This window comes from Podarcis cretensis, assembly GCF_951804945.1.
Source record: "Podarcis cretensis genome assembly, chromosome: 9".
Classification (NCBI taxonomy): Eukaryota; Metazoa; Chordata; class Lepidosauria; order Squamata; family Lacertidae; genus Podarcis; species Podarcis cretensis.
In genome coordinates, this window is record NC_137178.1 from 21,947,332 (window position 1) to 21,958,101 (window position 10,770).

Consider the following 10,770-nt stretch of genomic DNA (forward strand, 5'->3'; position numbering starts at 1 on the left):
AGGTCCCGTCCCCCAAAGCTATGTACACAAATGTGGAATATGGCACGTTACAGGACACTGAAAATACCCACCTAGAACTTCAAATCATCCATATGATGATTATATGTGAGCAGCCTTTGGTAGAAGATAGCTAAATGATGAAACAAAGTAATGTCTGATGGACGTCAATGAGGTAGGAAGGACCACAGATTGGTGACAGAGCATATGCTTTGCAAACCAAAGGTGCAAGGTTCAGTCTTTGATACCTCCACAGAAAAATACCAAGTAGCAAAGAAGGGGAAGATGTATGCTTGAGACCCTGGAGAGCTGATGCCAGAGCAGACTGTATTGAGCTAGGTGAACAAAGAGTATGAGGCAGCTCCTGACATTGCCTTGCTTTGCCCTCCTGAATCCAAATGCATAATGAATCCAAACTCTTGACATTATCACTCTCTCTCCCCCACCCCCATTGAAATCCTATGGCTTATACTGAAGTTTATTTTGATGGATGGTCAGGGCTCTCTCTTCTTAATTTAACTTGCAGAAAGATAAGCTGCCTGAAATTCTTGGGCAGCAGGGATGAGCAGCCTTGTTGAAGGAGCAGAAGAGGCACTTCCACCACGGTCTCTAGGGCTGAACAGCATTCTCTGCGTGCAACTAGTCCCCTCAGGAAAGAATCACTTGTAGTTTCCATATAAAATATCTGCATGTTCAGGTGAGCACACTTCGGCCAGCCCATAGGATTATGGTAAAGCCATTTCATAAGCTGTGGAGTGCTCTTTTTGTGATATCTGGAGAGACAGACTTAGGCTGAGGGGGAAAAAACCCCAAACTCACCAGATGCTCTAACCTGGGATTTAGCCTCATTCTTGTACACTGGAGTTGTGTGCTTTCAGGACCCAGCCTATTCTTGTGACAGTAACCTAATTTAACTGTTTTTAATTCTGAATTTTAAATTATTATGGCCATTTTTGGCGCCGTGCTCTTGTGTGATTTCAGGATGCAATCTCATCCCTGAAAAGTACTTTCCCCAGGGCCACGATCTCATACAGGTCACATGACTTGCCTGGGAATGCAGCCCCAGAAGATGGCATCCTGGTTTTTCCCTGCGTCGCGTTGGAGGGTGTGGACTTGGTATCAGGCAGCTTCCTACATTTTCTATGAGGCTACTTCGAATAAAATGGCAGAGATAACAGACTGCTGAAGCTTTGTAAAAGAAGCCCATGCTTGTAAAAAGCATCTAGTAGAATGTTACAGATGGCTATTAAAAGGTAAAGGGACCCCTGACCATTAGGTCCAGTCGTGACCGACTCTGGGGTTGTGGCGCTCATCTCACTTTATTGGTCGAGGGAGCCGGTGTACAGCTTCTGGGTCATGTGGCCAGCATGACTAAGCCACTTCTGGTGAACCAGAGCAGCACACGGAAACGCCGTTTACCTTCCCGCCAGAGCGGTACCTATTTATCTACTTGCACTTTGACGTGCTTTCAAACTGCTAAGGTGGCAGGAGCTGGGACTGAACAACGGGAGCTCACCCCGTCACGGGGATTCGAACCGCTGACCTTCTGATCGGCAAGTCCTAGGCTCTGTGGTTTAACCCACAGTGCCACACATGGCTATTACTGATTATCAAAAGCAATGACTTGTGGGGATGCAGTTGGGTCACCCATTCTTAGCAAGGTGTGCCCTTTCTCAATATGACTGGGCTGAGAAGTCCAGCTAAGGATAACATTTTTTAAAAAAAAAAAAACACCCCACAAAGCATCAGAAGGCCAAAAGCCAAAGTAGGATGGAAACTAGATAAAGGGAAATGGGATGACCATTACACAGAGCAATGGGGTGGGTTTTTATTTTTGTTAAACAGTCATAGCATTCATTTAAATGGAATAACACCCAAAATAACCATGTGGTGAAGCCCATTACATCAGCCTGCAATGAAAAGAGAGAGAGAGTAGCTAAATCCTTTGGCATTCAAGACATATAAATTGAAAACCTTGATTGGACAAAGCTGTGGAAAATATATTCAAAGGAGGAGTATGTGTGTATGTGTGTATTTTTATATATATACTGCCTTTCAAAGAGCTGGATAATACCTCTAAGTAGGTCAGGTCATTTTAATCTCTAATTAATGAAAAATATGGAAGATGCTACTAGGTCAACACAAATAGGATTAGGGTAATTGTGTGAATGGTTTTGCTTATTAGCAGCATGTCTTAAGGACTGGATTATTCCTAAAGTAGTTTTAATATTGCTCTAATTTATGCCAACAAGGAAGAGAAGAACTGAGGACAATGGTTACTAATTGCTAGGGGCATTGTCCACACAATTTAAATATCTTTATGTACAATTAGGGATGGGGTATGTATTTGCAAGGGACGCGGGTGGCGCTGTGGGTTAAACCACAGAGCCTAGGACTTGCCAATCAGAAGGTTGGCAGTTCGAATCCCCATGACGGGGTGAGCTCCCGTTGTTCGGTCCCAGCTCCTGCCCGCCTAGCAGTTTGAAAGCACGCCAATGCAAGTAGATAAATAGGTACTGCTCTGGTGGGAAGGTAAACGGCGTTTCCGTGCGCTGCTCTGGTTCGCCAGAAGCAGCTTAGTCATGCTGGCCACATGATGCAGAAGCTGTACGCCGGCTCCCTCGGCCAATAAAGCGAGATGAGTGCCGCAACCCCAGAGTCGGTCACGACTGGACCTAATGGTCGGGGTCCCTTTACCTTTATGTATTTGCAAAGGGGAAGGGGCTTGAAAATGCAAGCCCCTCCTTTCAGAGTGTATGCTGACATGACATGGGTTTGAAAGCAGATCTTTCAAAGATGATACCTTTGGTGCCAACCTCTTTGTCAGCATTTTGAACAGCAGCGAGCCTGCCCAACAACATGGGTTATGCCACACCAAGCTTCTGTTTATTTCCATTCTAATGAGTAAGCCGAGGAAAAGACTTTGATCCAATACTTGTGATTACTTAGCAGCAGGCATTCGGCTACATGGTTAGTAACCATTCAATCAACTGGTCTATTTATAATATATCTGTGAAAGGGTATAGACTTTGCATCTTTTTAAAGGAGACAACTGCACAAAACAGCACTTTCTGCAAAAACAACATTTCCTAGCGTCAAATGGAATTACTGTCTTTTCAAATAACAGCTCCAGTTGTTCTCTGGTTATCAGCCTTTGTTTTGCTTTAAAATTGAATACTGTAAAAAACACAACAATTCTGTACTACAGACTGCAAAAACTGATTGAATGATATACAATGATTAGAATCCAAAGTTAAAATAAGAAGGAATCCTAGATCTGCAAAGTCCCAATGATATCTCTGTGTTAATCTGTGTGTTTATTTCTTATTCTCCATGTCCCTTTCCCTTCAAAATTAAAAATTAAAAAAGAACAAAATTAGAAAACGACACTGCAATAAGGCAACACTCCCCTCCCAGGTTTATTCCTCTAGCTGTTTCAGTCTCCTTTGAACAATGCTTACTGCTCTTAACAGTACAAATATCTGCATGTGTATTCAGAAGCAATTTCTACTACCTTCAAAGGCGCTTAGTTCCTAGTACTGTAAGTGTGCTTAGGAATGCAGCTTTATTCTTTGCTTGTAATAAAAGGTCTGATGGGGTTAATCTCCAGGAGGTATGATGTGTTCAATGAGCTACCAGTTGTGGTGAATTAGGCTAAGTGACCATGCCTAAGGGCCCTATGCAATAGGTAAATAAATCAGATTTTTCTGCTCACTTTCAAATACTAGAGCTCCAGAAGAGCTGACCAGCAAGAGATATTATTCTCTGAATACACTGAGATCCATAAGAAATAACCCTCTACCTTCCTTCTCTAGTCGTGCAATCAGTCAGTCCATGCATGTGTGGCAATGAAGCACTCTCTAGTATAGCCCAAGAAAAAGCAGCATAGCAGGCAAACCTAGCCAGGATCCTCAACTTGTCCCCAACTGCTCTGAGTGAGCAAGCAAGCCAGAAAAGAATAGCAAAGAGGAATATACCATTATTTCCGACACAGCAGAGGGTCAACAAAGCCACAGAGAGGAGGACTCTTCCCAACAGCTCCATAGTGCTTGTTCTGTGTGCTGCAGGCATTCCTTCTCCAAAGGCAGTAAAGCACAAAACTCTTTCCCCATATGAATGGCCACTGCCCAGTCCTGCTTATTTTTGGGAGCTTGATAAAGAACAGGAGGAAATACGACAGACTCCCTCTGGGAATTCAGATTTATTGTTTCAGCCCTTTAGCAGGAACTCCTTTTCCTTGGCAGGCAATCGTGTTTTTGTTACTACTTTAGTTTGTTCTTCTTCAGCCTCAGAGGTCAGGAAAGGTTCCAAAGGGAGCAGATCTTGCTTGAGAAGAGGACCAGATTCACAGTTTTTATATATCTATAGTGTATCTCTATCTCTATCTCTATCTCTATCTCTATCTCTATCTCTATCTCTATCTCTATCTCTATCTCTATCTCTATCTCTATCTCTATCTCTATCTCTATCTCTATCTCATCTATAGCTATAGCTATGGTTATAGCTATATAGTATCTCTGGTTATCTATGCTCTAACACACCTTCAGTATGTCCTCATTCAGATAACATGCAATTTCAAATTGATTTTTCTTCACTCCTCATATTATTTTTTATCATTTTGGGGGAACAGCTTATTAAAGCAACCGAGAGGAAGAAATAAGCTGAGCACTTCTGGAAATAAAGTGATGAAAGACAAGCCATCAGTTTGCTTTCCTGCCTTCAGACAAATTTTTCGTCTTCCTTTCCTTAGTCCCTGTCCTGAGGACTGACTGAGTCATTCCCCACCTTGCTGAAACCCCTCAGCCCTTCCACATAATCCTCAACGCAGCCCATTCCCGATCTTTCTTCTTGGCAATAATTTACATCATGGGCAAGAACTGCTCAAAGCTCAGTTGTCTTCCTTTGTCCTTTGTCAGATACAAATTTAGTAGCAGGGAAGTATGAGTTGCAACATGGATTGATTACATTTCAAGTCGTATTAATTGGATCTTGGCTTGTTTTCACGGCTCTTTTTGTGGAAATGAGTGCTTGATGTCTGCTTGACACTCTAGAGCAGGCACCCCCAAACTCGGCCCTCCAGCTGTTTTGGGACTACAACTCCCATCATCCCTAGCTAACCGGACCAGTGGTCAGGGATGATGGGAGTTGTAGTCCCAAAGCAGCTGGAGGGCCGAGTTTGGGGATGCCTGCTCTAGAGGACTGTAGAAGACATTGCGTGGTATTCAGTGCTAACCCTACTCAGAGTAGACCCACTGAAGTTAATTGTCATGACTAACTTGGATTTCTAATTAAAGCTAGAAATAAATCCTGTTGGGGGAAAAGACAGGGTATAAACAAACAAACTTTTTTTTAAAAAAAATTTAAAGTAAATTCAATGTTTAATTATTGACTGAATTAATTGTATTTTAAAAATACCAAACATAATAATTTAATGGCTGGTCAAGTTATACATAATACTTTGTTACTAAAGTAACAAAATGCCTTTCAATCTCTAACGGCGCTGGAAAAAACAACAATTGCATACTTTTCAATTTCAAAAATTTCATTTCCCCCTGCTTTCCCTAAAGGATTCTGGGAACTGCAATTTGGTAAGGGTTATGGAAATTGTAGCTGTGTGAGGGGTAAACTTACACTTCCTGGGATTCTTTTGGGGGAGCTATGTACTCTAAATGTGCTTTAAATGTATGGTGTAGTCGTGACCTTAGTCCAGAAGGGTGTTATTGTTCATTTCTCTGTGTGCCAATGGGCTTGTTCTGTTTTAAGATATGCTGTTATTTATTTATTTATTTTTACTGTTTTGCTCATATTGTTGAATTTATAGTTTTTATGACAATTATCTGTAAGGTGTCTTGTGGGGTGTGTGTGAAAGGCAGACTAGAAGTCTGTAAGTAAGGAAGTAAATAATACATTGTTGCATAGCTGTCAATGTTTCCCTTTTTTTAAGGGAAATTCCCTTATCCTAAATAGGATTCCTCGCAAGAAAAGGGAAAAGTTGACAGCTATGCATTGTTGAAAAGAGAAAGTGCCAGCCCATATCCATTTTTGGATCAGGCAAAGAGCAATATTCTTGGCATTGCAATGTGTAAGGTTTGGAGGAGAATTTAGTTTAGTCCATATTTTAATGCTCACCTAACTAATTTGCAGTCCCTAGACTTATCTGCAAATCAGAATGCACTTCTTAATTAACTTTGTGCACTGCTCCAAAGTTTGCGATATAGTTTTGGTTAAGGAAATAACCTCATCCTACTCTCCTCCCAGAAAATGCATTCAAAGGTGCTTATTTTTAGGGCGGGAAATGCATATGAAATGTATATTTTAAGGGAAAGTGCATACGTAAGGGAAAGCTCCATGCAATTAAAACACACATTTTAAATGCTGTGTCTTTTAAAAAGAAAAAAGGGGGCAGAGCAGACTTACGACTGAAAGCACGCAGAGCTGACATGGGAATAGGTTGATTTGTTCATCTTTAGCAGCTCATCAGAAGCAAAACCTGATACACCATTAAGGAAAAGGTTATTGGTTGGCTGCAGCCAGACAAAACATCATGCTTAGGAGATTGGAAGTCTGAGACAAGGCAAAGCAAAACTGAGGCCCACGGACTCTGTGAATAATTGTGTCATATAAAGTCCCCCTTCCCAATATGTGTTTATGAGCCCCACATCCTGATCCAAGCTAATTAAATTGGAAACAGTGAGTCAGTCTCCTTGGCATCTTTTGTTATTCAAAATGCATGCTCTGATTATACTCTTGGCTGTCTCTCACGAAGCAAAACAGAAGCTGTGTGTTCGGGGCCAGGCCTCAATTTTCCAAAAGACTGTGCAAGCTCAACCGCTATCTATCTAAGTACAAATCACATCCTAATGCAAATGACATGCGACGTGAAAACAGGAATGGAAATGGGGAGGAGAGGATGGGCCGGTTGGGTGAAAAAATATTTAAGATAAATGGACATGGGCAATGATAACTCAGTTATCTTGTAAACATTTCAGCCCTTGTGGTGGTGGAATAAAATCACAAAATCCTGACGGTGCTGTGGCTTTTGGGAAATAAGAGATAGTTGATGTCGTTTTTATGTAAGCCCCTAAGCAGTTGATTGATTATTTATTGCCTTCTGGCTCACAAGAACACCGCCCCTGCCCCCGCAAACTGGCAATATACAATAATCAAAAACAACAACACAGGAATTTTTTTTAAAAACACACTGCTTAAACAGGACCAAACCTTTATTAAAACAGAACTGGAGGGCAGATTGTTTTGAATCAAAGGCAAGGCAAAAGAAAAAAAAAGTTTTTACAGCCTGCTGAAAGTTTTGCAAGTTCAGGCCAACTTGAACTTCCTAGAGAGGAAGTTCCACAGTGTGGAGGGGTGCTGCAACCAAAAAGGCCCTGTCCCAGGTACCAATGAGCCTAGCTTCTCCTAATTGTGAGACATACAACAGGGCCTCTGATGAAGATCATACATTTAAGGCATGCTCACAAGAGATGGAGGTGGTCTTTCTTGATCCCAATCCATTTAAGGGCTTCTAGGCAAGAATGAGCAACTTGGAAGCCAGTGTAGTGGATAAAAGATTATTCTTCAATAGTTCATAAAGCACACGTCAGACAACTATCTGGTGGCTGCATTTTGCAACCCCTCAAGTTTCCAAACAGTCTTCCAGGGTAGCCCCATGAGAGTGCATTGCACAAATCGAAATGAGAAGCATGTATCACCGTGGCCAGATCTGTATTCTCCAGGAAGGGGCACAGCTGGGGCATCCTAGCCAAAGCTGGGCAAAAGCACTCCCAGCCACAGCACCTTTTACACACCCAGGATCCAATCCTGTCACCCCAAGGGTGACTTGCTTTAACCACTCTAAATATTTCTGAGGTGGGGCTGTTACGGAGTTTATATGCAGTCCCATAGCTATCTGGGGCTTCCTGTGAGTTGAGATACTCTAGCACTGGTTTAGCAGCCTTAGTCTTCATCCAGCTCAGCGGACACCAGGATTTATTCAGTCTGCCTTTTTAAGCAAGCCAACCTGATGATAGTTTGTGCATTCCATTGTTGCAATGACTTCTATGCCTTTGTGTGTGTGTGTGCCCAGACTCCTGTTTGTTTGTTTGTTTCAATTCACTGGGTGTAGCTTTCCACTTCAGAATACAGCAATTCTGTGAGTCAGGAAATGATGCCAACACCTTCCCTGGGCCAAAACCCATCAAAGCCAAGTTTATGTCATAGAGCAGAGCCTTAGCAATGCAGATAAAGAGGTACAACTTCCTTCAGTTTAACATTATTTTAGCCGTGCCTATCAGCTGTCTCTCCTTTATTTTGGTGCACAAACCAGGCTTACATTGATAGTGGCTTAAATTGTTTTTCCACAGCTGCAAATCACTGCATCATTGGATCTCTTGCCATTGCTTCTTTCACACAACAACAACAACAACAAACCCCTCTTGAATCTCACACTTCACAGAGTTCAATCAGTAGGCATGACTTGATGTTTTATTTATACCCCATCTTTTTCTCCAAGGTGCTCAAAGTACAGGGTTCTACCTCTCCTCATTTTAGCCTTACACCGACCCTGTCAGGTAGATTAGACGAAGAGACAGTGACAGCCCAAAGTCACCCATTGAGGTAATCATGGCTGAATGGGACCTAGAATCCTAATCTCCCAGGTTTTAGTCCAACTAAGCCATGGTGCGGCAGTGAGCAAAACATGGATTTGCGACACCTAGATTCCAGTTCCCGTTGAGCCAATGGCTTTGGACCAGCCACTATTTTGCAGCCTAAAGAACCTCACAAAGTTGTTGAAAAAAAATGAAATGATGTCATGTAAGGAAAATCTCGTGTATGACTATCTTGTGTTCCTTGGAGGAAGTGTCGGAAACAGTTATGATAGATAGAGATATATGTTATTCCATCCCAATGCCCAACATGAGAGGCTAGGCTTCCCCTCCCTAAACATACACATATACAGGATGCTTCGGGATTTTCAGACTCCTGGTCTACCTATTGAAAAAGCTTGGGCGTGTAATGTATTTTTCCTGTTTTGTTGGAAGCCGCCCAGAGTGGCTGGGGATATCCAGCCAGATGGGCGGGGTATAAATATATTATTATTATTATTATTATTATTATTATTATTATTATTATTATTAATGCCAGATCTACTCATTAAGCACTTATATCATTAGTCCACATTGGTAGCATTAGAATGGTGTGTAGTGGGGGGGGGAGGGAAGGAAGGAAGGAAGCAAGCAAGAAATAGCTTATTTTCTGAAATTGCTGTTCTGTCTCTTTAAATTTTATCAACCTGCATTTTAATTCAAATGAAATTCACATTTAAAAAATGTATGTGGCAATTATTAGGGCCGCAACAGTTTGTGTATGGGGAACTGAAGCCTTCAATTCCCCTGCTAAAATCATGAGGAAATTCCCTCCTCTGAAGTGTTAGCCTTGGGAGCAAGTGTCCCATTAGTGCTGGGTGGGGTTTGCAGATTTCTTCCCAGTGCAAAGTTTCAGGGGAGGGATTTTCCTTAGGACTCCAGCAGGGAAGGAAAAGGTTACATTCCCCCATATGCCTGCTGCAATCCTCATCATTATCACCCACCCACCCCTTCAGCTGATGTCATTTGCATTTTAAAAAAGGCATATAAATGCAAATATGCACTTGTCATGTCTCGTTTGGCCCTCAGATTGGAAGAATGTGTATATGTGTGTGAGATGAATATTTTAATTTACCATGCATAGTAAAATAATAATAATAATAATAATAATAATTATTATTATTATTATTCAGCAGGTTCCACAAATTTCTAGCAGTTACCGCACACTGGTGACTGTAGAAATCAGCCCAGAAAACATAACAGGAATAGGCAGAAGTCCTGTTGGTGTTCAAAAAATACACCCCAGATACTACAGCTGCTTGGTGATCAGCTTGTATCTGCTTCCTTCCAGCTATCACGCCTCCCCTCCCCCACCCCACCTCCCCCCACCCTTGCTGTCTGTGTTTCCACTTTCCAATTTATATAAGACATATAAAGCAGGATGAAATATTTTCCATGCCACGGAAAGCCATCAATTGTGCCAGTAAAGTAACCAGCCGAAAATCAAAAGTGTTCAGGGCAACTTGCTGAAAGCCAATATTTCAAATTACCCATAGAAAGGTTGAAAGTAGAGACGATTTTTCACACATGCACACTTATAGTAATTTATTACACTGCTGGGCTTTTCATCGTAACAGTATATTCTAGCATGCACTCATCTGTTGTTGTGGCATTTCTAACTAGCCAGGGTTGGAAGACAACCTTTAAACTAAGCTCCTGGGTAAAAGAAGCAAGCAAGGAAGGAAGGAAGGAAGGAAGGAAGGAAGGTTGGTTGGTTGGTTTTGCCCAGTATAATATATAATAATAATAATAATAATAATAATAATAATAATAATAATAATAATTTATTTTTACCCCAACAAAATATTAAAATACTGTAATGCATTAAACATTAAAAACTTCCCTAAACAGGGCTGCCTTCAGATGTCTTCTAAAAGTCTGGTAGTTGTTCTTCTCTTTGACATCTGGTGGGAGGGTGTTCCACCCGGCGGGCACCACTACCAAGAAGGGCCTCTGCCTGGTTCCCTGTAACTTGACTTCTCACAGTGAGGAAACCGCCAGAAGGCCCTCAAAGCTGGACTTCAGCGTCTGGGCAGAACAATCAGGGTGGAGACGCTCCTTCAAATATACTCACCTCTATGTGATGGGCTCATGGGGAAAACCTGTCCCATGAACCCTTGCTGAAGAGAGG

The 10,770-nt window shown here is 41.8% G+C and overlaps 1 protein-coding gene across 2 annotated transcripts in view; it reads right to left on the minus strand.

The window, feature by feature from the left end:
* EMCN (endomucin) overlaps positions 1 to 4,141 on the minus strand; it is a 37,807-nt gene extending 33,666 nt beyond the window's left edge. The window contains exon 1 of one of the 2 annotated variants that reach the window (XM_079990317.1): positions 3,975 to 4,141. In XM_079990317.1, the coding sequence (XP_079846443.1) occupies positions 3,975 to 4,068 (94 nt within the window). In that variant the 5' untranslated portion in view covers positions 4,069 to 4,141. The remainder of the gene's footprint in view (positions 1 to 3,974) is intronic. The other variant, XM_079990318.1, reaches the window with a different exon arrangement.
* Between the last annotated feature and the right edge of the window lie 6,629 nt (positions 4,142 to 10,770).